Source organism: Diadema antillarum, unplaced genomic scaffold (assembly GCF_040938485.1).
Source record: "Diadema antillarum isolate AM-2024a unplaced genomic scaffold, OU_Dant_1.0 seq00000768_RagTag, whole genome shotgun sequence".
In the NCBI taxonomy this organism is placed as follows: domain Eukaryota; kingdom Metazoa; phylum Echinodermata; class Echinoidea; order Diadematoida; family Diadematidae; genus Diadema; species Diadema antillarum.
In genome coordinates, this window is record NW_027271658.1 from 506,381 (window position 1) to 532,336 (window position 25,956).

Genomic DNA, 25,956 nt, shown 5'->3' on the forward strand with positions numbered 1-25,956 from the left:
GGAAAGAATTCAATGGGGGTTAAATGTGTGTGTCAGTTGAGTGCAGGAGTCAAAGACTTCAAAATACTTGATTTCACCCAGCCTGTGAGGTTTATTGATGAATCATGTTTATCTCCTGGCATACGTCATTTCTGTGCTACTGACTATCCAGAGAAGGTCTTGTAACACTGATTACAACACTAACAAACAGTACCATACGTTGAATAAGCAAATGACACACCACAAACCAGACTTACACATTGAACTTTCAAATTATTATAGTAAGCATATACTAAGTGTATTACCAGGTAAAGATCTCTAGGAAAAGTTTCAGGCAGTTGGGTCAAAGTTCAAAGGTTAAAGGTCAAGCAAAGTGCCAAAATTTCTTTTTCTTTCTTTCCACATCTTGGAAATGGCTCAAGTTATCTTCATGAAACTATATGCATGTATTGCCCAATAGTGATTCTTTCAAAAATGTTTGGGTCATGGGGTCAAAGGTCAAGGGTCAAAGGTCAGGTGAAAATCTAAGAATCTGCTATAAATATGCTGAAATTAAATAATTTTTTCTATACCTTAAAAATAACTCAGTGCATACACCTAATTAAACTAGGTATATACTGTATACGCTATATATTTCGCGGGGGTTTTATTTTTGCGAATTTCGCGAGTCGGGAGCTATTCACGAAATTAACAACACGCGAAAATATTACCTTCCAAAATGAATCCCTTGCCTTGATGATACGAACATTTCAGTACTAGTATACCATGTCACGGCTTACCGAACAGACCATACTGGCTAAGCTTGTTTACGCACGTCCACGTCTACTTACGAATACTGTAGAGAGCAAATCCATTATCGCAAGGGGACCACTCGTCAGAAATCTAGGGGACCATGCACTCGTCAGAAATCTAGCGCGATGGACTTAACCACTTCAAAAATATTGAATTCTAACTTACTAGTTCGCAGAGTTTGCAAGTCTTTTTCATGCAGTGTATAACTAGTATCATTCTTATTTGCTAGTAAGTTGAAAGTTCACACTTTCTTTGCCACTTGATATTTTCTCTGGTCCCCCAATCGCGAATTTAACCACTCGCGAAAATGTGTGACAGCGGCAATTCGCGAAAATTTATGTACGCGAAAATTATAGCGTATACAGTATACGTTTATTACCAAACAATGATTCTGCAAGGAAAGATTTGGGCAGTGGGGTCAAAGATATAATGAGATGATAAAATCATCGGGTAAGAATGAGAAAGGCATTAAGGTACCTCAAACATAATGGCTTTAGTGGCAACTCAATGCCATTATCATTCTCAGTCAATGAAATATCCTTATTTTTGCCCACATTCTAAAAGTAGCTCAAAATATTGTCATGAAAATTGGATATCACCACTTAAAGTGAGTATTTGACTACAGATGTGGGCCATGGGGTCAAAGGGCAAGGTCAAAGGTCAAGTGAAAATGCTCAAATATGGAATACTTGCTCTCTGAAACAATTTAGCCATCCAAATGAATTTTTGTTCAAGGGTGAAACACCAAACATATTTGTGCCTTGTGCCATTAAATTATCAAACATGTCATTTCAATTTTTAACTAATGTTGTTTCACACTGTCAAGGTGTACTACAGACCTATGGGAGAATAATGCAATACTGTAAAAGTGGATATTTTTGCGCGACTAATTTTTCACGCCTGGCTGGGTCAGAAGAGTTCCGCGTGTTTTTGATTCCGCGGAATAGAGACATCATGCACAGGAACATATGGCAAACAAAAATATTCGCGTGCTTTTATTTTCGCGCTAGGTTCTGGTTGCGCGAAATGCGCGAAAATTTCAACACTGCGATAATTTCCACTTTTACAGTATGGCAAAGGCATATCAGTTACCATAGCGACATTCCTAGTTTAATTGTGAAGATAGTCGTCTGAATAGAAAAGGATGAATCGATGAATATAGCAATAATATATAAGGACAGAGCTGCCAACTATTACGGATTTCCCGTAATTGTTACGGGAAATGATCACGATTACGGGAGTACGGAATGTTGCCTCAAAATTACGGTTTTTGGAAATTCCGATAATGCCCTATCGCCTATGCAGCAATTGCAATATACTAGCAGACTACACACTGTACATGTTTCATTCTCCAGCCGGCCCGCGTTGCCTGGTTGCCCGCATTTGTGTGTGTCGGTGTCTGTGTACTCGACGTGTGTGTTCGTAGCTTCCATTATAGAAAAGTGTGCGCACGCGCAATTCGCTGCTTGCGTACTGTGTACACCGAACGGAAATTCGCGCGCGTGAATCCCTGTCGCCTACGGACCCTGGATGTTTCCATCGATCGCCATGGGATCCCCATGTGTGGCCGGCTGGGGACCGGAGCGTGAGTACATGTAGTAGCTTAGCTACACACTGTAGGCCCATTCTCAGTAAAAGCGTTCAAACACGGAATTTTGGTGTCGCCGACATTCCATGACAGTTTGCGGTTCCCTGAAACCTATCAGATACTATTTAAATGTTTATAATATATCACGAGGACTTTATTTGTTAAAAACAAACACGATCAAATGCGGTTGTCTGCCTTTTTGTATAAAATTTTGCTATTAAACTTCGTTAAGACCCCCAAAACGCAGTGTCGCCGGCTATTTCAGAATTATGTTTTATTGCTCCTCTCCGTCCACAAACACACTTTCCAAATATCATTTTCATGGACGATGAGCATATCATATGTGCTAATCACAATACTCACAAAGTTCCAAAATTTTTATTGACTTCTTTTTTATAGCCTTTTGAAACCTGTCGCCAAGTTCACCGCCAGATACGTTACCAGTTTCTTTAGTGTTACAGCATTGCGAAAATGACAAGACTATGCAATGACCCTGAGGATATACTTCGTATATTGCAAGTACTTAGATTTTTTGTGCTACAGCTCGTTATTGAGAATACGGTACAATGTTTGAAATATCGGTTTTCTACACTTTTATTTGGACAGATACGTTACATACTTTTCACGCCACCCACTGCGACAGATATTGCAATGTCAGACAAATTGTATATTATACATTACTCCTCGGAATGACGCATCGATTCAACATTAAAGTTTAGTACAAGTGAGAAATATTTGGTAAATATCGCTCTCATAATAATATGATCGACCATATACGTTACCACAGATACGTTACCCCAGATACGTGACCGAATATTGCTCATTGGTCTTGTGCTTTCTGGGGATCAAATCTGGTCAAAATTCATCCCTACACATTACATGCTTCGTTTTGTTGGGCCTCAGGATTATATTCTCACGCCAAAAGGACAGAGAGGTGAAAAAGAGCAACACTTCCACATGATTTTTCTTTCTGCGTCAGTGTCTCACAACTTAATGCCAAGTTTTCCGACAGATACGTTACCACATAATCAAAATGCTGAAAAGAAATTGTAAATGTTTTCACAAACAAATCGTTGTGTGCTCATAAACTCCAAAGTTCTATTCTATAAAACCCAGCCACTTTCATATTCTATGCAACAACTTTGAACGTTTATTTTACAAGACGAAGCTAAGATTCAGCATATCAGTTTTTTGCTTTTCAGATTTAGCAGATACGTTACGTATAATTCAGGGCACCCACGGTCACAAATAATGTCATTTAAAACAAAGTGTTCATAAAACAATTCTGCATAGACTGACGCTTCCATAAAAAATCAAAGTTATGTTCAAATGAAGAATATTCAGTAGAAATTGCTCTGTAACTTCACCGACAGATGCATTTACGGTACGCCAGATACGTTACCAAACTTTGAAAGAGTAAAAAGTAGTTTATGAAACGCTTCCGAGAAAAGTTTCAGTGTTCTGTTGCATATTTATTCTAGTGTTTTTCAACATATAAAGAACTACTCAAGATTCATTGATAAGTTGAACAATTATTTATTCATTTTCATTAAAAGGGATGAGCCAAATACGTTACCATAAGTCAAACAACTGTTTAGCATATCGAGTTCAAAGAGACTGTACCTTATTTTTTAAACCTTGTTTGCATTATCCATCAAAACTTAATGTTATTATATAGTCAGATGGATAAATACATTCAGACGTAAGATGAGAATATTCTGTGAATGAAGAATTCAGCTTTCACATTTAGGGCTCTTTTCCACTACATTTCATAGTTTAAATATTACGTACAATGTTTGAAATGGTTAATTTGGGCTTACATCATTCATTCTTACATCAATTCATGAGGTAAATAATTAAACAGGTGATATTCATTAATTCATACACAACTAAAATTATTACTTATATTTTACCAGATACGTTACCAAAGGTGATTCGATGTTTTTCAATAGTTATTTCCCCAGGAAAGCAATCCATATTTGTTTCCTGTGGAAATTCCAGATCGGATCGCTCCCTTTGCATGATTTGTGGGATTTGAAACTTTATTTGTAAGCGAAATTTGCTAAAAATACAAAGTGAATCTTAAAGTCATATTTCATTTCAGCAAAAAGCATATTTCAACCTACCACACAGAAATAATTTCTACCAATTAACAAGGGATGACAACATCTTTACCTCTTGAAAAACCCCAATATCTTTAGGGGGGACAGATGTCTTTTCCTGAACAGAAATTGGATCAAAACAATAAATTTAATTCAGAGTTAGGAGTCCATTACAACATGTAAATTTGCGGTAACGTATCTGATTGGTGATCAAAAATCATATATGATGCTCTATTTCAATTCATTTTTACTCAATGAATGGCCATCATTTAGAATGTTCCACTTTTTGTTTCGTATTTGACCGGTTTTGAAGTTTCCGAAAACACATCTTTGAATGTATTACTTTGTGGTTGATTTTTCGGTTTTACTCTCATGGAATTGAACACTTAATCTGAGAATGGCCCTGTAGCCAGCTGCCACTATAGACAGTACCCTATTTCGTTTTGAGTCGGGGTAGAAGCGCTCCGTTGTGCAATGTCTGCTTCTTTTTCTCTACTTCTTCCGTTTTTCCTTTGCCTCCCAAGTACGAAATGATTTTTAGAGTGTTGTGTGTGTTTTTTGTAACGTTATTGCATCATTTTTCTACAAGGAAGAGGTGAGTTTCTGTTCGTGTACTGATGATGTGCACTGCAGTATGTGCAGGTGAAAAGCGTTCGAACTTTCTTTCCCGAGTATCGTGGAAACTCGATGTATTTCTAGGCCTATAAAAGGAGATCTCATGTAACAGAATACTTATAACAAACTATTTTCAGGTCAAAGTGAATTAATTTCCCTTGTTTTGTATCGTTTATTGACGATCTCAAGGATCTCGTCGTAATACCGAATTTCCAATGTGTAGATCTATTTGATTTCGCGTAGCTTTCGGTGCTGCAAACTTTTGCTAGGGCCTAATCTTACTACAAAACTTATCGTTCTATTTCTGTTGTTTCTCACACCTCGTTTGGTACGATTTCTTCCATTTTATATCACTTTATCCGTTCTCTTTATGCTTTGAAATATTTAAAAGTAATTCTTTCAAGTGTCTCGCACTGTTATTTTCGTAACGGCGATTTCTCCGCTTTTGTGCAATACTTTTTCGAATCGAAGCAACGTGTGTTGTCTTTTCTAAATATTTGTGTTGTTGGGAGGTGTTGATACTTTGTATTTGTTATACTTATTTATTTTCCTCGGTGTTTATCTCGAGGGACTATGCATGTTTCTTAATGTTAATAGGAAAAGGCTAAAATGATATGAGTGATGTCTGATGGTGATGATGAAAGCCGTATGCTGGTACAAAAAGACGTCTTACTGTGAATGCTGAGCGTACGTGCCGTTCGTTTTATTTCACTTTCCCTCTTATTCTTCTTTCCCCCTTACTCTTCTTTCCCCTCCAAAGAATGATAAAAAAAGAAATTACATACACCTCACAACAAAAAGAGCCACGATCTACCAACCTTCGTAAAGTTAAATCTAAATGTTCAATATCAGCAAAGAATAAGGGGAAAGCACGAATGACACTAAATTAGAGCGAAGAGATTGTGAAATACTGAATACACGCAGTCTCTTCGGCTCGAAGAAACTTGACACCCACCCGGCCTCTCCCCTTGTGGAAATTTCCACAAAAACAGGTGCCACACCCAGGTGCGTGCCAGACAAAAGAATGCGCGCACTGGAATAAACAGCGTGTTAGTATCCTGGAAATATCGATCGAAGAACCAGCTCATTAGTTGAATTAAAGGAATCATTGCAAAGATATCGTGATTCTATGTCCTTTCTTTTGGCGCGTAGTAGGAAACATCAAACAGTCAAATATATTGTACTTAATCGAATATCTTATGTTCCCTGAACAATAAAAAAGGATCGATTAATCAGTCAATTAAAAATGCAATCACAGAAATACTTAGAAGGTCTCGTATGCCCAGACAAATTCACTACGATTAGGTCCAATGAGATGCAGTCATCACCTGGTTAGACAGCAAAATCATGACAATTCATTTCAGTTCACGCTCATCATAACTGCTTATTACTTTTCAAAGTTTTGGCTATCAACATTCGTTCGTAGGTGTTTTTTGTTTGTTTGTTTTGTATGTTTTTCCTCGTGAAAGACGTAATGACTTTTACGTATCGAATTTAAACTCCATGTTTACCGTAAACAAGCCATTCAGCTCAGCTATGGCGCATTCGATCCATCGAACTTGCAGTAACCTCTTAGGCAGGAGCACATGGGTCTTTCCTTTAAACTTGAAAGTGAAACCACGTGTTTGCACATTGGCGCAACCACACACAGCTCGGCATTTTTGCGATCATCTACAGCAGAGTTTCCGATTCCAGTCAGGGTAAAAGAAATTGGAATACTTCGGAAAATACTGATGTTTAAAATCCAGTAAAATGAAAAAGCCTGAAAACAACGCATGATTATGTTTTATAGTAAACAATAGTTGGAAACACCGAAGAGAGTTTTGCATTCGCTCACACAGAAGCTTTCTTGAGAAGATGAAAGCATCCCCCCTCCCCTGCTAGATTGTGGAAGCTTCCATAACCAGCCCAGCAAGTTTCTGGAGGTACATACATGCACTTGTACACATGCATTGCGCGAGAAAGCAATCAATCAACGCTGAACATTGCGTAGTTTGGATTCTTTATCGTGCTGGTGTCCAGCTTGATACTTCGGCATGTGTCGTAATGTTTTGTTTAGAGCCTGTAGGCCTCATATGTCGACGAGTTTAATTCAAAATAGCAAAAAGAGGGAGATGGAGAAATTATGGATTCTGGTGGAAAAATACGGATTTTGGAGCTGCTGAGTCCGGATTTGTGCTTCCAAAGGTTGGCAGCTCTTTAAGGAGAATAAATAAGTAGTTAAACATAGAGAAACACATTTTTGCACACAAGAAATGTGCAGTTATATACTCATTGAATTGTTGTTTAATCCAGTGATATATAAACTGTCTTAGATATCCTGAAAAAAAAGGCATAGCTTCAAGACCAATATGTGCAGTAAACTGTTGTATGCATTGTCTTTGTCAAGAAGTTTGTTTTCAAAATGTCTGTGTTCCAGCTTTCCTTGCCCATTGGATTGTGCATGTCAACAGAGCTGCTCTCCTTTCCATGAGAACATATCATTATATACAGGTCATCGTTTTGCATCCCAACGTCATACCAACATTAATTTTTCATCTTTCAATGTGTAAGTTTATCAAAGTGGAGTTGAATGATACCATCCTAGGCAGGAGGCTTTCTATGCTCTTTTCAAACTGTTACAGCAAATTGCAGGTTGTAGATTGAAGTGTCAAGAGTAGAAATATAAGTTTAGATATCAAGGACAGGGGGACCAATGTGCAGTCAATTAATTGGGGTGGGTGACATGACAGTCTGTCAACATGTAGGATCATGTAGCTTTAGTAGCCAGAATCTGTTTCAAAAGATGCTCCACATAGCTTGCAGATGGGGTTCCCATAGAGTAAGGAGATCTACCAAACACAACTGTTATCAGCTGTACCAACATGTGACTGAATTGACCTCCTCCCCCGTCATCAAATCATGTACTTGGTTGTAAGAAAAGAATTTGTAGGTTTACAGCACTCGTCATTACAGTGCCACCCTACAGTTTGTCAAGTAATGTAGAAATGTTTCAGATTATTGCCAATAATACTGTTCTCATCCTGAACAAAATAACATGTTATTTTGGGTTGCGATCTGGATGGCGACACAAATGTTAAAACTTTAACAGTGTCAACCCAAATAACATTCTTTTGCATGATTAGGGTCACAATACAAATCTAGATAATTTGCATGATTTTTTGCAAAAAGATGCTAAATTGTAAAGTGTGAATGGTGACCACAAACAGTTTCAAATTTTTTTTATCCCGCAATGCACCACGCATGTCGCTTCTTGCTATTTTACCACTTATGGCAAGCCATGGTATATTGAATTGGCATATTACATTATGTAGTTTTTGTATGTATTAAGCATACCATTATTCATGTAGTTATGTTCAGGTCAAGTCTTCACAAATGATTGCGACCCAAATTTTGAAATATTTTACAGTGAGAATGATGAATCAAAAAGATGTGACCCTCATTCGCGACCTCAATTTCAAATTGTTGCAATGAGAACATACCTATTGTCTGCCAAACACATCACATGACTTCATAACACTTATATTGTAAGCTCTTTTGATCATATCACATTGCAGACTGGGAAAGCTGAATTTAATGTGCAATATTTTAATTGTGTAATACTTCCCCTCATTAACACAACAAACAAAAAAAAACTCAGTTACAGGAGGAGATATGCTGTCACATTTTTTTAGGCTTTACACTGTGGGGGAAAAAAATCCTTAAAATGTTTTGCATTAATGCATAGGTATACTATTAAAGTGTATGCGATGTCACAATAACATAGTGGAATGTTAGTCTCTAGTGAGGATATCTCCAGCATTTCTAAGGACAGAAGACGTCAAATTCATAATATTTCAGTGTGTGGTGTGTATATATGTGGGAAAACAAAGATTACCTTATCTTTCCCTTTTGGGGGATGAAGAATGCTTGGCAAGCCTCAGATAAAATGCATGTTTGTTACAAAACCAGGACAACTTAGCAGCATTAATTTATTCAAAACATATCATTGAGAAGTGTTCCACTAATATGCACAAACTGTTATGAATTCAGTTATATTTGTCAGATTTGTTAAAATTCTATTTTTTCCATTCTACATCTGTCCTTCAAAATACTCTGCACTTCATATTTCTTCATTAGTGTGAGCATAACCAATGCGAAGCAAAATGTTGTGGATCGTCTGTCTTGATGGCCTACGGTTTGAGATATACTTTGCCAAGTAATGTTCAAACATTTCTTTAGAATGTGGTTCTGAAGTGTTTCTTGATGTAGTCGATCATCTGACATTAAAACATTTTATGCTTGTTATCTGAACTTCTCTGTGTAATATTGTGTCTCTGAGCAAATGGTGTAATAAAATGATGTTATCCTCAGCCAAGTGATATTTTCTTGGAGTGATATTCACTTCCCCCTTGGTGGTAGCCACTCAACCTATCCACTCTCACCTTTCATTTAGTGCAAGCAACATGAACACTGCAGGTTTCATATAGAGTGGTATGCCTGCCCTTTATACCTCTTTTGCTCTCTGCTATGTTTGGCTCACGTCTGTTGTCAAAGTAATTAGTGGAAGCAGCAGGAGATGTGATGACTGCATGCTTCATCTCCTTGCTTGCTGTCTCTGGATTTTCTATTTTCTACTTTTACCTTCAACCTAGCCAGACATCCCTCACTATGCCACACACACACACACACACACACACACATACACACACACACATATGTATGGAAGTGGGACTTTCCCCATAAAAAGAAGTGGTTTGGTGGGTTTTGGGACTTTAACCGCAACGCACAATCGAGCAGCAAGCAGTGCACATGTGTTGAGTGCTCATTTGTTTCAAATAGGTAATTTCAGAATGAAAAGTACATTAAAAACTGGATACGCCGAATATTTCGAGAGGTTATTATTTTTCACGAGACAGGTACTGTTGGCGAATTTAGAAACATCAAATGAAATATCAACTCTCATCCCAACATGAATGCGATGTGCACACACACATATCTCCATTCAGTACTGTACTCCACAATCGCGAATTTAGCTACTCGCGAAATTGTCGTGTCAGGAAGTTCCAGATTCTAGAAAATTAAGACTTGCTAAAAATATGGCGTATGCAGTATTTGCATTCATCAACATGTCAATAAACCAGTTAGAAGTTCCAGTTTGCATATGAGCAGAAAAAGGTCATTCGTGCAATCAGGCATGTTGGTTTTTGAGATAAGCATCTGAGATGTAATGATTTTTTATTCATGTAATCCTTTAATATGAATAATGCTTTCTAGCATATCCACTTGACAGCAAGCTTGGTATTTTGCAATATTTATAGAAAATGGTTGTTAATGCATTCAATACAAAACAGTGGAATTAATAATTGTCGAAGTGTTAATTATTGGTCCATTCTTGTCACTTGGTTTATATATATTTATATATGCATATATTCATATTTTGCATACATTCATATTCTGTTTTAACATGAATTCCATAAATTATTACATTGGGCAGACTCATGCATTATGCCATTTTGATAACAAATGAAGTGCCAAAGAAAAAATAAAGGTTTTATGTACCAACATGCACACGAGCTAACTTTGAACTGGCTTATTTCTTTAATCTTGTGGCATTTTTAAGTTCAATTGGCGATCACATATTGCTCAAATCATTGTGCACCGCGACAGTCTTAGCTTTTTCTTCCTGTGTAGAACAGTACTCTCACAAGTAAGGAATCAAATAATGATTTACAAGTGCATATATTTCCTGCATGCCATTACACCATTTAAATGTGAGTGTGTGACTTGTTTCTGTTTAACAATTACCACTTTATCATCATTGCAGGCATAAAAACTTTACACTTCCTCTGGTAATGTGTGGACTTGTTGATTCAAGTTTGTTTATGTCTTGCTAGTGATAATTTTCTGTGCTGGCAAGAATTTTTAGCTGTAAAGTACTCTATGATATTCTAACAATGGTTAGAATGTAACTAGAATGAAATGATACAGCACCAAGCCAAAGAAATGTCAAGCACTATAATACAGCTGGACAAGTGTCTCAAAGAGTAAGTCAATGAATGGAGGACATATTACCAATCAAGTAGATTTGTTCATATGTGCTAGACAGAGGGGGGATGATGACGGTGTAAAGCACCTATGTCATAACAAATTAGTGTCAGATCGATTGACATGTATAGTGATGAATAGAGGTAATTGCTAGTAAGACAAAGTGAGTTAAATGGTAAGTGTGTGTTTATAAGAGCATCAAGGTGATGCGTGAAATGAACATGTGGCTACAGTCAATCTCCAGTGTGTGTTCCCCTGCTGGTATGCCTTGGCCCAGCCAATGGCCATTGTGGTCCCCAGAAGGGTAGGACTGTTGAGGGAGTGTGTGAAAGTCTGGCGGTTGGGAGGGTGAAATGATATGATAGTGACAGGTTTATACAATATAAGTGGTGTCCTGTTTGACGAAGGAATGACAGAAGGTGTTTGAAGCTCATTTCTCATGTTAAATGAAGTGATGTAGATTGGCATGTATTAACTCTTAATGTGCCAGGCCCAAAACCCCTAATGTGCCAGAGGTTTTTACCTAACGCCAGAATGTTTTGAAACTGGACTGACAATGAAATTTAAAACTGCCATATCTCTGAAACTATTGACTGCTTTGAATTGAGTTCTACACAACATATATCAAGAATTGTTTGTTCTTTCATGTCATGTAGTCAGTTTGCCATAATATCTATCTGAACCTGAAATATTACAGAAATAATTGATACATCAAAAAAATTATTAGAAATTTTTTTGTAGTATGGAAAAAAAGAATGTTTTTTCTTCAAGAGAACGCTCCCTTGACTCTGTGAGAAAGTTTTAGAGCAACATCTCCTCTTTCAAATGATAACAAAATTGCTTTCTAGAATTGTATGAAATCTTCCAAAGATACGAGCAGTTTATTTTGTCTTAGCAATTTCTCTTTCTGCCTCAGTAATTCATTCCCAAATCTCAGTCCTTTAGTCCCAGATCCTGTATTTGAAACTAAAGTAATTAGGTGATCCGAGTATCCTCTCGGATCACCTTCTGTATCTGTACTGATTCTTTATTCTTCTTTCTTTATTTCTTTATTTCTCCGCAAAAGTTGTGCAAGAGTTAGCTCAGAAAGTGCATTGCCTATCAATGTCAAACTTATACCATATATGTATCATGTCGCAAAGACGACAGCGCAAGTAAAATCATACTGATCAGTCGACCGTGACGTCACTATGACGTCATTATATGAAAACACATTTTCATGCATATCTCATAAATGGAATGGAATTTTTAAATGTAAATTACGTCACATATATTTCAAGTCAAGCGGGTTCTACTCATTATCTCAAAAATTCATATTTATCTTAAAACGCGCGCGTACGCGCGCGTTGAAATATTTGTATGCTCAAATCGAGCTCAAAATTTTTTTGCACACGTTTCAGATCATTTGGAGCATTTTTTGAAAAATTGAAAAAATTGGACGGACGCGTACGCGCGCGCACATATTCGCACGCACAGCTAGTATGCAATAGAAATTTTCAGTTTTTTTACACGGATGGGATGTCCAAAATGTCAAGGAATATTTCTACCAAGTTTCAAGTCGATCCGACTCAATATGACGTCATACGGGCCCGTCAAACTCAAAATTCCGCGCGTGCGTCAATGGGGATACACAGTGCAACTATGCCAAACAACCGCCAATTTTAAATCGGATTTTACTCGTTAGGATGGACGGTGACCCCCCATTTTCTTGACATATTCTGAAAGCTGATGAGTTGTACATGTTATTTCATGGGTTGGCTATGCTGACAAAATTATTAAAAGATATCAAATTTCTTAATAAAGTCAAAAAAGTAAATTTTCAAAATGACGTCATCAAATTCCAAGTTTACTCGAGCGTATCTCACTTATCCTTTGCCATTTTTCACCCAAATTTCAATATGTTGAAGCTTATGAAATGTTCTTTCATAAATGTGAAAACACAATTTTGATTTAATGACGGCATCACCTCGTAAAAATGGATTGAAAGTAACCTTGTCAAATTTGACCAGTTTACGTGTAATCTCTATGGCAGTGCAGTTTTTCTGGAAATGAAAATTGACATTACTATCTTTATCGAGCACTAGCTCACTTATGCTTCGGTGAATTTCTACAAGATTTTGATATGTTGTAGCGGAGACTTTGGGCTATCGTAAGTGTGCCCTTCGTTTTTTCATACGATGTCGGGATCACGTCAAAAAACTTGGTTAAAATTAAAGTTTATCTTCGATGTATTGAAATATTTCTTTCTTTTTGCAACTTTATATGCAATAACTCAAGAAAAACATTCCCTATCACCACCATATTTTGCACATGTTTAGTTCATGTCACGAACATTATTTCATAAAATAACAACTACTTGATCAGACGCCATCTTGGGTATGTAAATTAGGGTCAAAGGTCATAAATGTTTCATCCTGTATCTTGGTGAATACATATCCTATCTTTCCCATATTTTGCACACGTAAAGACCATGTTACAAGGATCATTTCACAAATTAACTACTTCTTGCTCAGATGTCATCTTGTCTATGCAAAGTTGTGTCAAAGGTCATATGTACTTCTTTCTTTATCTTCGTTATGACGTGGTATCTCTATGGGAGGGAATTTTTTTGAATGTGAAAATTGACATTACTATCTTTATCGAGCACTAGCTCACTTACCCTTCGGTGAATTTCTCCTCGATTTTAATATGTTGTAGCTGAGACTGTGCGCTATCGAATGTGTGCCTTCCTTTCTTCATACAATGTCGGAATCATGTTAAAAAACTTGGTTGAAATTAAAGCTTATCTTCGATGTATTGAGATATTTCTATGTTTCTGCAACTTTCTTTGCAATAACTCAAGAAAAACAGCCCCTATCACTCCCATAATTTGCACATGTTTAGTTCATGTCACGTACATTATTTCATAAAATAACAACTACTTGATCGGACAACATCTTGGGTATGTAAATTAGGGTCAAAGGTCACAAATGTTTCATCCTGTATCTTGGTGAATACATGTCTTATCTTTCCCATATTTTGCACACGCAAAGATCATGTTACAAGAATCATTTCACAAAATAACCACTTTTTGCTCAGATGCCATCTAGGTTGTGCAAAGTGGGGTCAAAGGTCATATGTACTTGTTGTTGTATCTTCGTTATAGTGTATACAGATTTGGTACCAAAGATAGCAGATATGACTCCCTTTTCTAAATGAGAATCCAAACATCACACGGCCAATGTCTCTGACCACAGATGAAACCTGCATGGTCATGCCTATTGCGATCATTGATTAAAAAAAAAGATCGGATCACCTTAATTTGTCAGTGATGACAAATTACAATCTCTAGTTGTCCTTAGCCCTGGAAGAGTGTCTTTTGTCCACTGGAGAAAGGAAGAACCTACCAATCCTTCTTTGGGGGGGGGGGGATACTCTATTGAAATTGGCAGGCCTTTGTCCGCGCGCAATTCCTATGCTAGCGTAGTGATGTTCACCAAAACAAAAGGATGAAAGACTTGACCGACGAACGAAAGGTGACTCTCTTTGAGGGACAAAATGAAAGCAGCTTCCCGCAGGACAGCATCCAAGCGGAACAATGCGAGTGGGACCGCATAGACAATACACGCAGATTCAATAGCATACACACGCGTGGTTTACCAATGATACTTTTGATCCATACACATCTCGCAGAGGGTGCGCTCGCTGCGGATTTTCCCGACGCGAAAAAAATTCATCTAGCTGAAAAATCAGGTATTTACTCAAAATTTTCCAATGTAAGCATGCTCATATTTCTCGTGGAAATGATGGCTATGCTAATCAGCTACCAGTACATGTATCATTGGCAGTTTCTTGGTGTAACACATTACGGTACCACAAGAACTTAAATGATCAATGCTTTTCTCGCTCTTCTTAGTCACCGACCATGGCACGGCAGGACTAAGGTCGCCGTTCGGCGACCATGGAACGTTAAGAGTTAATAGTAGGCCTATGTCTACAAGTTTTAAGAGGAAAATTGTAGGTGTCATAATACAGATTGTTTTAAATGCTTTTTTACTAGGTTCACCTTTACCCCGGGCTGGGGTATTAGTCTTTAGTAGGTTGGAAGGTTTACTTGCTGAGGAGTATGAGAGATAACATAATGAAAAGAAGACAATCAGTAAGGCATATCAAGTATGTAGATGTACTTGTAATTCATGCATGACATCCATTGTGTTTCATGTAGTAGTTCATGGAGCCCACAGCTAAAGGATATGGTAAAGTAGAAACATTTCCATGTTAATGGAACATATTCATATTCATTTTTTTTTTCATCTCAAACTGTGGATGAAGAAGTGAATAAAGCCTCATTAAAGGGACTGTACAGTACTGATTGAGGTGGGGATTCATGTTTTGAACATTCCTAACTGAGATAATGAGAAACCTCTTATGAAATATGAAAGAGCATGCAATTTTAAGACGGATTCAACGAGTATTTGATGAAAATTGGTTTTCAAATGGCTGAGATATCCAAAAAAGTTATATTAATAAAAGGCGACAGGCCACGCCTTTTATTAGGATATCTTTGTTTCACCTTGTTTTTGGATATATCAGCCATTTCAAAACGGATTTTCATCAAATAAACTTTTGATACCCCTTAGAATTGCATGCTCTTTGACATCTCATAGAGTGGTTTCTGAATATCTCGCAATATGTTAAAAGCTAAATCCTCACCTCGACCAGAACTGTACACACCCTTTAATCTTTGAATTTTCTTGTAATTGTGAAATGCTCAAGGAATTTTACAGTCGATGTTAAGTTGAGAGAATGTAAGTGGGAGAGAAATGTGTGATTCATATGGCATTAGGAAGAATATTTCTTGGAATGTGGAGGAGTGGTGGAAGGCAACATTCCATGTCCCTTCCCCATTTGATTGAATGCCTGATGGCTGCTGACTTCCATTCCCTGCTAGATACAGAAGAGGGAGGCAGAAATCCTCATGATCAAAATGTGATCAGTTGATGGACAGTGAAAACAGACTCACAGACAATATACAACGATCCCTGACTCAGACCAACTGAAAGACAGAACAGTGCTGTATTGGTTTACTCACATAAGATAAGATGTACTATTTGAAGCTCGATCATTATTAACCTGTTTAGGTACTGATTTTCCTTGGGAAATATGAATATCACAACACTAAAACTCAAATGTTTGAGCTCTCCATTCACACTGTAAGAAAAGATCACAAAGTTAGTCATGTTACAAGTTTTTGCCACCATGATTCACATGTGCAGTTTGACTTTGCGGTCTGCAGCACACAACAAAGGCTATGCTCTTATCATGCACATTATGCATTGACGACAGAGAGGAATATAAACATGAAGTGAATGTCAGGTGACAAATATTTTCAGTTTTCTTTGATAGAAAGCACTCCAAGTACAAATTTTCACATTACACTTTATACAAAGTGAGAAAAATTGCACTCAGGTTTGCAAATTTTATGGAGACCTTTTATATAGTTGCTGGTTATGTTGCCCCCTACTTTCTCAGAAATGTCTCAATTTTTTTACTGGCAATAGGAATGGCTTTCCTGTCAAAGTGGTTTCAATATAGTATTCACACAAATGTAGTATGCCACTGACAGTAAATACATGGGCATCAATAATCATATATCATCAACTTGTCATCATTGGCAAGTAAAATTATGATATGAATTATAACTCTGCATATTTCATTTCCCTTTCTTGTGGAAGAGGTATGTGATGGTGTGGGTTGCAACACATCAGAGAGGGGTTGAACATGATAAACAGTTCTGAAGGTTATATGGAGTTGGTGTATCCATAACACCATCATAAAATGTGTGTGGGTGGGTGAAGCTGTGTTTTGTAAACCCATGCTGTCAAATTACATTATGATTGGAAAAGTTCAGAGCTGATGACCATTTGATTGAACTATAATGAATAGGCAGGATTTTAGGAAAGGGCTGCATGCCAGGCGTTCATGGCATACTCTCATGGTGCCAACTGTGACATGAAGTGCAGAATGTTTCAGAGGGCTGTGTGGTACATAGCAGAAATACCTTTCCTGCTTTATTTGTTTTCAGTATTATACCAGCTCACAGTCTCATCTTCCTTATATCTGATCAAGAGACTGATGGACTTATTTCCACAAAGGCCAAAGGGTTTACTCATAAACCTTACAGATCCTTGAGATGTGCATAGCTTAACCCTATAAAGCCCAAGCTATTTTGACCCCTCCCAGGCGCAAGGGGGGCATTGTGCCCCCTATATGATTTCTTTATTATGTGATGTATCACTATCATATTTGGCACATGGTTAGAGCAACTCAAACTCTAAATGACCTACCATTGAACTTTTCAAGTTTACCTCATGGGGGTGCTATTCATTTCAATATAAAGAAATATAAAGAAATGCACTTGAACTGTACCTTTTTGGTAGGCCCTATGTCTTAAGAATTTGTACAAACAACATTTGTACATCATTATTGTTCCATGATATTGGAAATCTTGAGTTAGCAGATTGATAATATGATGAACAAATGATACTAAAGGCAAAAATTGTGTTACATGCTTCAAAATGACACAAACTAAAAGGAAAATCTTTGGAAAATGCTGCTTTTGGTATATGTTTTTTTCGGTGGTGATGGTAAATATCACAAACAGTTCATCCTGTCAAGGGTATCAATAGGATCTCTTATTTCATGAAGATGTGGTGTCACAGAAAATCATATTTATTCCTCAATTCAATGTTTGTTTTGTTAGGCTTAATGAACTTCATCACTGTGTGATATATTTGAAGCACTTACCATACATGCCAATTTTCACATGATTATAAAGAATTTATTTCGTTATTCAATTATTCATATTTATCCCTATTTTTATAGGTCAACAAAAGTAAATAACCCTTTATATATATATATATATATATTTATATATATATATATATATACACATACACATTAGTTTAATAGTTTTTTACCTTTCCTTTGACCGATTTCCTTCCTTTGTCTGTCTGCTTCTATCTGTCAGCTGATTTTCACAGGGGAATACGTAAGAGCCATGAGTGAGAACTTCCACGGTGGTCACTTCTGCTGTGAGCAGTGTGACAAAGCTCTCAGTGGACAGAGTTACATTATGAGAGAAGACAGGCCATTCTGTGTCAGCTGCTATGATGACAACTTTGCCAATGAGTGCGCTGAGTGCAACAAGAAAATTGGACATGAATCCAAGGCAAGTGTCTGTAGAGAATGTGACCCGCAAGGAAGAGTAAGCTTTAAATGATTCCAGCAGGAAATATCCTTATTGCATCAACAAAATGGCATGGCTTCATCCTGAGATTCTGTCAGATTTGGTAGGAGATTTGTAAACATGGATTTGAAGGAAACAAAACTTATTTGCATATGCAGAAGAAGTACTGTCTGCAGGCATTATCATTGATGATGTACCTAGCCTTAACCCTAAAAAGACTGGGGGGGGGGGGCTTTTTGGGCCCCCCCCTCAACATTTTTCACGATAAATCTGTAACGTAAAAATCTCGCGCCGCGACGTTTTATGACTTTTTTCTTTTAAGTCTTGCGCAACTTTTGAGACCAAATTCGTGACACCCGGGTACGCGGTTCTGAACTTACGCAATATTTTTTAAGTGCATGTCAGACCCAAAATTGCTCAAAAACGTGATTTCATGTACAAATCCAATGCAAATTCTGTTTCTGACCAACATTCATAAATGTATCATTGTTTTTACTTTTACTGATCAAAATCATACAATTTCATGTTGTTTATGACTGGAATAGTATCGCCGATGATTTCCATTGAAAAAAAAGCAATAAAAAATTAAAAGTCGAAAACAATGAAATGCATAAAAAATTTTAAAAACAATAAAATACATAAGAAAAAATTTTAATACCCCCGTTTTTTTGGTGTACATTCAATAAGAATCCTACAAAGAGTACGTAGACCAAAAATTAGCAGTTTTGGACTCTTGATTACAGATTTACAACCATTTTTTTTTAATTTCATGTATAGATTAGCATAATTAAGTTATTAAAAATAAATTTGAATAATTGTGAAATAGTTACCTATTCAGTTTTGTAAATTACCTTGTGGGTGACGTGCGTGCCAATTTTCCTTGCGATTACGCGGTCAACGGCCAAGCCCCCCAGTCCTGCGAGGCATCAAAATAGCCCAGTCTTTGTAGGGTTAAAGGGTATGTACAGTTCTGGTTGAGATGAGCATTTAGCTTTTAACGTTTTGTGAGATATTCGGAAACCACTCTATGAGATGTCAAAGAGCATGCAATTCTAAGGGGTATCAAAAGTTTATATGTTGAAAATCAGTTTTGAAATGGCTGAGATATCCAAAAACAAGGTGAAATAAAGAGATCCTAATAAAAGGCGTGGCCTGTCGCCTTTTATTATTATAACTTTTTTGGATATCTCAGCCATTTGAAAACCAATTTTCGTCACATACACGTTGAATCCTTCTTAAAATTACATGCTCTTTCATATTTCATAAGAGGTTTCTCCTTATCTCACGTAGGAATGTTATAAATCAGAATCCCCACCTCAACCAGTACTGTACAGTCCCTTTAAAGTAAGGAAAAACAATCACTTTACATTTCTTGCACATAGTATCTATGAACCATCTCATAAAATAGATTGGAAAGAAAGAGGCAAATCTGAAAGCCCACAGCATCCTAATCAACTCACAAGTTCCTTTCGATGTTATGTATTCATGTAAGCGTTATTTATATTACTTTGTATTACTTTATATGGAAATAGAATAATTTTGAATTGAATTTGAATTGAAGTCTCCAGTGTTAAATTCTTCCTCCTGGAGGTTAATCCTTGATGGAAGAATACCACAGTGCATATATTGATATCTTAGCATGGAGGTGTAACAAAGTACTTATATCAATAACCAATTAAAGATGAGAGCTGATTGGCCCTAGTTAGTATGACTACTACCACCACCCACTATTGACACCAGCCTTTCAGTGATAAACACATTTCTGTTTGGTTCTGCTTTCAAAAGAAGTGAAGACTGGCAGAGCTAACATGACAATATTAATAGTGATAACAAATTATCTCAAGTTAAAATTCCCAGGGTGGATTGCCAGCTTGTTATGAACATGCAATGTAGTCTAACAATCAAGCTAGACTGTGTCTTCCAATCTTCCAGTCTTTCAATATGTTTAGGTCAGTTGATGTACCACATTCGAGAGATTTAATTTTTCCAAATTAAGAGAAGTAGGAGGAACATCCATGATACACTTGTGTGTCTGTAATGGCAAGACACACCACCTTTGTGTATTTGTACTCACCAGCATTAGAGGTAGATGATTGGAGATATCAGACATGCTCAGCAAATTATCTATTGTAAGTATTTCTGAGGGGTTACAATATCAATGACAAGGGGAAAATAATTGAAGAGGCATGAACATGTAGAACTCACCAAAAGCCCAAGATTAACAGGTTTATAAGTCTGGGTGTTAAAGTCACATTTTGGGTCTAACTTTGTTTCATCATCTGCCCAATGTGATTCCATGGTTTTACCCTGTTTCAAAGGTGCTGAATATGAATCTGGATGATGCAGCTCTTACTTCCTTGAGAGTTTGGAGATATTCAAGATGGCCACCAATATGGCCACCAAAATTGGAAATTCTTATATATTTCCTAATAAATTCAGAAAACTGAAAAGAAAAATGTGGGTGTTAACCCATTTCAAAGGTGCTGAATCTGATGCTTAATCTGAAACTGAATGATGCAGCTCTTGCATTCTTGAGGATTTTAAGATAGCTCATTTACACATAATGGTAGCACAAAAATATGAAATTCCCATAAATTTTCCTTAAAAATAGAGAAAAAATTGAAACAGATTTGATGGTTTTCACCTATTTCAAGGGAGCTGAGTCCAAATATGGATGATGCAACTCTTACACCCCTGAGGGTTTTGAGATATCCAAAATGGCTGCCAAAAATTGAAAATTCCAATATAAAGATTTTCTTATAAATGGATGAATGAATAGAAATAAATTGATTGAGCCTTCTTGCCCTATATCAAGGGTGCTGAATTTAATCAGGTTGAAGCAGCTCTTGCAGCCATGGGGGTTTTGAGGAAGTATACAGGAATTTCAAATGTGGTTGCCATCTTTATTATTCGGTATCAGCACCTTTGAAATAGGGTAGACCATTAAAAAACAATGGTGGGGCGGTAAAACAAGGTTAAGCCTCTGGCACCCACACTATACTTGTCTGTGATTCATTCTACAATGCAGTGTTCTGCCATAAACACAGTTCCAGGTTTTATGGTGTAATTGTGTTCAGAAGTGATACCTCAGTACCAAGAATTTATGTCTTGAAAATAGATCCAGCTATGATGTGAACTTACCTTTCCACTGATTTTTTTATCATGTGTGTAGCACAGTAACCCAATGTCAAAGCTTGATTATTGTAACAACAGTTTGCATATAGTTGTTATGTGCATTTTTTTTATGATAGGCTAATCCGTAGTTCCACATTTTGGTATAAGCAGAAATGTCATTTGTGATAAGATGTGCAATGCTGGGTTTTAAATGCACTGAGATAAGCATCGGTGATGTGATGATTATTCATGTAATCCTTGTAACTTGTGCTTGCTAGCACACATCCCACCTGTAGACAGCAAAGTGCATCCTTAAATCCTAGTATTAATTGAATAAGTTTGGTGATGCATTCAACTGCAACACAACAAAAAAGTGAAGTGAATTTCCCCAAGTGTTTTTTGATGGGCCATTCTTGTCACCTGATCAATGCAAATTAAATCTTTGTTTGAGCATGAATTATTGGATGATATATATGACATCATATATTGGATGAGCTCATGCATAATATAGTTATGAAAACAGTGAAATGCCTAACCAAATGAGAAAAAGGAAAGTTCATTAGAGACAAATGTGCATGCGAGCTAATTACAAATGGACTTACGGCAGAAAGACAAGTACTACTAACATCTCGTTTATGAGAGAAGGCCCAGTGGAGATGCGATTCTCAATTAATCTAACTCTAAGTTCAGAGAGACATTTGCCCAATATGGCTAGCAACCCATTAGTGTTTTGTGGGACAGCAGAGAGTGAGAATGTCAGGCAGGCCAAGAATGCCTTGAATCACTTAGACCTCCACGACTCAGGAGGTGGGCTGAGCCTGACAAGGCACGACATCACCTGACTGTTTATCAGAACTTCCTGATTGGCTGGCTTGTGTAACATGACCATTTAGAAAAGACTCCTGGTCAGCTGGGTTATTGCACTATCAATGCTTATGTGATGAGCCAGACAGGGCAAGATTCAATTGGATTTGTGTGGAACCATCATTGCAGCATGGTGTATTGGCTTACCAAGCAGAGTAAGAAGTGTGAAAAAAAATGACTGATGAGGGATTAGAATAAGGAGATTGAGGCAGCTTCATTACATCTTGCCAAACTAACAAGGCTGCTAATTGACTAGCATGGAAAACTTTGCTGCATTATCACATTTTTATCACAGCAGAATTGTTTTATCACTAAAAGGTTCACTGTTGGTGAAATTTAAAATGTTTTGTCTATGTCAGCCGCATAATCTTTTTGCAAACTGAAGTGTTTGAGCGTAATTATGTGGTCATCAGCATTATATGAACAGCTCTGTACAGAAAAGATTATTATTAAAACACTCATGAACTTAAGTTACTGGTCCAGAAGATAAATCCATTGTAGAGTTGTTAAAAAAGAATGAATTTGAGAGATTGGCAGTCCCCTATCAAAGTTTCCACTATAGAGGTGGGAAGTGGGAACTTTTCATGATTTAGCTATTTTGTCATTAAGCATTAATTGTCATGAAACTGTCATGAAACAATAATGGAAAATAATTTTGTTATGAAACATAATACCCAGACTATTTTTATGAGATAGTAATTCCTTCTGCACCCTCTGTGTCTAGACAGGTATAGTGTAACTCTCACTACCAACCATTACATGGAAGCATGTATACTCCAAAGGGCTATATCTCTTGTGATGATGATGAATGTAATTTGATTAAGATAAATAACATGCAGTAGATATCCCATCACAGCACAAGCTTATTCAGTTCAGGAAAAGAGAGGAAATGAAATAAATCATGATTATAAAAAAGAAACAAGATCAGGTATGTAATGTGTGGTGAGAGGCAATGTGTGCAATCTGATATATTAGATCCCTTCTCCTCATCTTGCTTTTGGTTATAATCTAATCACATTGCGCTAGGGTGTCTCTACCATTCCATAGCTTAGCACATCTCTGGAGCAGGGGGATGAATGCATAGTAACCAGGATTCATATATCTCTTTTGCATTTGTCTTAATATGTCTATTGCTAAAATTAGCTTCTAGCAATAGCAACAGCATTCAATTATTACATGTCTGCATAACTTGCTATCAAGCATACACTGTATACGCCATATATTTCGCCAGGTTTTTGTTTTTTGCGAATTTCGCAAGTCAGGTGCTGTTCACAAAATTAACCAACAGTTTCACATTATTATCTCGAACCTCGACATGAATGTTACATATGCGTGCGTACGTTTCTCCATTCATTATTGTACTCCAGGGTCACAAATTCAAGCGCTCATGAAACTGTCAATGGAAAAAAAAAAATAGACTCACTAAATGTATGGCGTATGCAGTATCTGATTATGTTGTGAAACCACTGCAGTGTATGTAGAACTTCCTCCCTCTCCCTGAATGGCAAGATTAATGTGACATCGTAGTCTGCTTCTTCAACATGTCAACCCTTTTCTTGTTAAACTGTCTGTCTGCTTGTCTGTCTGTCTGTCTGTCTGTCTAGGCGCAGCTGGGCAAGGTAAAAAGTACTTTATGCTTCGGTCTTGCCATGCGAGCCCCTTGCAGCAAGCACTAACTGTTCGAGTGTTCAATTCTTTTTTATTTATTTTCAGTTCTTATTTATCATGTAGTCCACATTTTACTCCATTCCTTCAGTATATTAAAACATTAACAACTAATGTGGTGTGTCTGTATCCACAAGAGACTATTTTTTTGTCAGTGGCTCACACAGATAATGCAAGCCTTTCCTACTAAATAGAAGTTTCCAAGGAGATAAATGATTTTAAAGTAGGGCCCATGCTTCAGTATTGTCTTCTTCAAAGGTGTGCCTTGAAAAAATAACAAACAAACAACCAACCAAATATCAATGACGTTTTAGACTGTGCAGCTATTATGTGGATACATGATAATCAATGATTCCCTGTGGTTGATAGGGTGACAGCTGGAAAATTTTCTTGTCTTTCATAGTCCAGAAATACTCTAGAAATGCCAGTGACTCCATATAGAACATTTGTCATGAAAATGTTACCTCATAAGTTTGTTTTGCAGTTTCCAATTTGTCTGAGAATGAATCATATGTGTAGTGACTCTTTCCACCTTTCTTACATTTATGACATAAAATATTGCATGCAATCTAATTGGTCCCAGTGATTGCTACTTTTGCTATAGCTTGAATCAGACTCTCCCACTTTGGCCAGAAAGTAAACTTACAGTGGCCTTACATTTCTATTAATTACATCTTCTCATATTGTTGTCTATATATGGATATATCAAACCTTTGATGTTAAGATATTCAGATTACAAACTTTCTCCATAATTTCATGACATAATATATAGGCATAGATAGATAAGGAGTTATGGTGAAATTAGATTTGTCTTCACTCTAGGTACTTCTAATATCAGCATTGTTTAAGACATCAACTTTAAGATGAACCTAAGCATATATTTCAACTTCAGTGATTGTAAATATGATGCATTTTTTTAATTAGTTGTTGATGCATATTTTTTGGAATTCTGATTAAATTTGACTGAAGGCTGGAGTCAGAAGGATTTTGTTTGTCCCCTATACCCAGATTTAATCTCTTTCATTTTTCTATCACATCTCATACCACTTTTCATTTGAACAGTGTGAAGAGGTTTTTAGTTTAAAGGATGTACTACAGACCAGCATACCTCTGTTTGATTTGGATAAACTGGAAAATTGTTCTAGTATTCCACAAAGTTACTTCCTTACAAATGTTGTAATTTTTCCCATGGTGAAGAGTTGTAAAGAAAAAACTGGTAGCCTTTTGACAGAATGAACATGAAATGGATTATTTTGCCAATATAGAATGAGCAAAGCTGTAAAGAAAAAACTGGTAGCCTTTTGACAGAATGAACATGAAATGGATTATTTTGCCAATATAGAATGAGCAAAGCTTTCAAATGGGTTATGTATTTCTTTTTTACTCCAAACTCAACTGTCCCACACATTGTGTGGCAGGCTGCATGATAATAATATGTAAAACATTTCAGTTATGTATTCATTCTTGGGGTTTGATGTTCTCACAGTTATTTGTTTCTGTTATCATGTCATGATTTTTTCATATGAAATTCCAGTGCATTTGACCATTAAATTCTCACATATTGGTTTTTGAATGTCACTACTCATTGCACACATCACAGATACCAACAACAAGGAGTAATTACAAGTTGACAGATATTCTTCAAGTTTAGACATGTAAGATCCATTGTAGACCCATCTTGACTGGATTGCTCCCTTGTCAGGTCAAATTTTCTCTTAATTAGTCTTTGATGTTATTTAAATTCAGTGTTTAAATGGATTTTAGTTGGGTTTGAAGTTTCCTCATCCTCTTTAAGTAAATTTCAGTTGTTTGATGATTGATATGATTTAAGAAAAGACACGCCATAATTATAGTGAGAGAACTATGAACATGACAAACAGTACAGTGTATAAAGTGTCCTCTTTGCTTACACTCGTACTTCAAAGTGGCTCAATTGTGTTAGAAACATCAATGTCTTCTGTGCTACTTACATTTGTAAGCAG

The 25,956-nt window shown here is 36.7% G+C and overlaps 1 protein-coding gene across 1 annotated transcript in view; it reads left to right on the top strand.

Annotated features, from left to right (window-relative positions):
• Positions 1-25,956, top strand: part of LOC139738791 (testin-like) — a 269,128-nt gene that overhangs the window by 235,252 nt on the left and 7,920 nt on the right. The window contains exon 6 of the mRNA XM_071649430.1: positions 18,113-18,349. Coding sequence (XP_071505531.1) covers positions 18,113-18,349 — 237 coding nt within the window. The remainder of the gene's footprint in view (positions 1-18,112; positions 18,350-25,956) is intronic.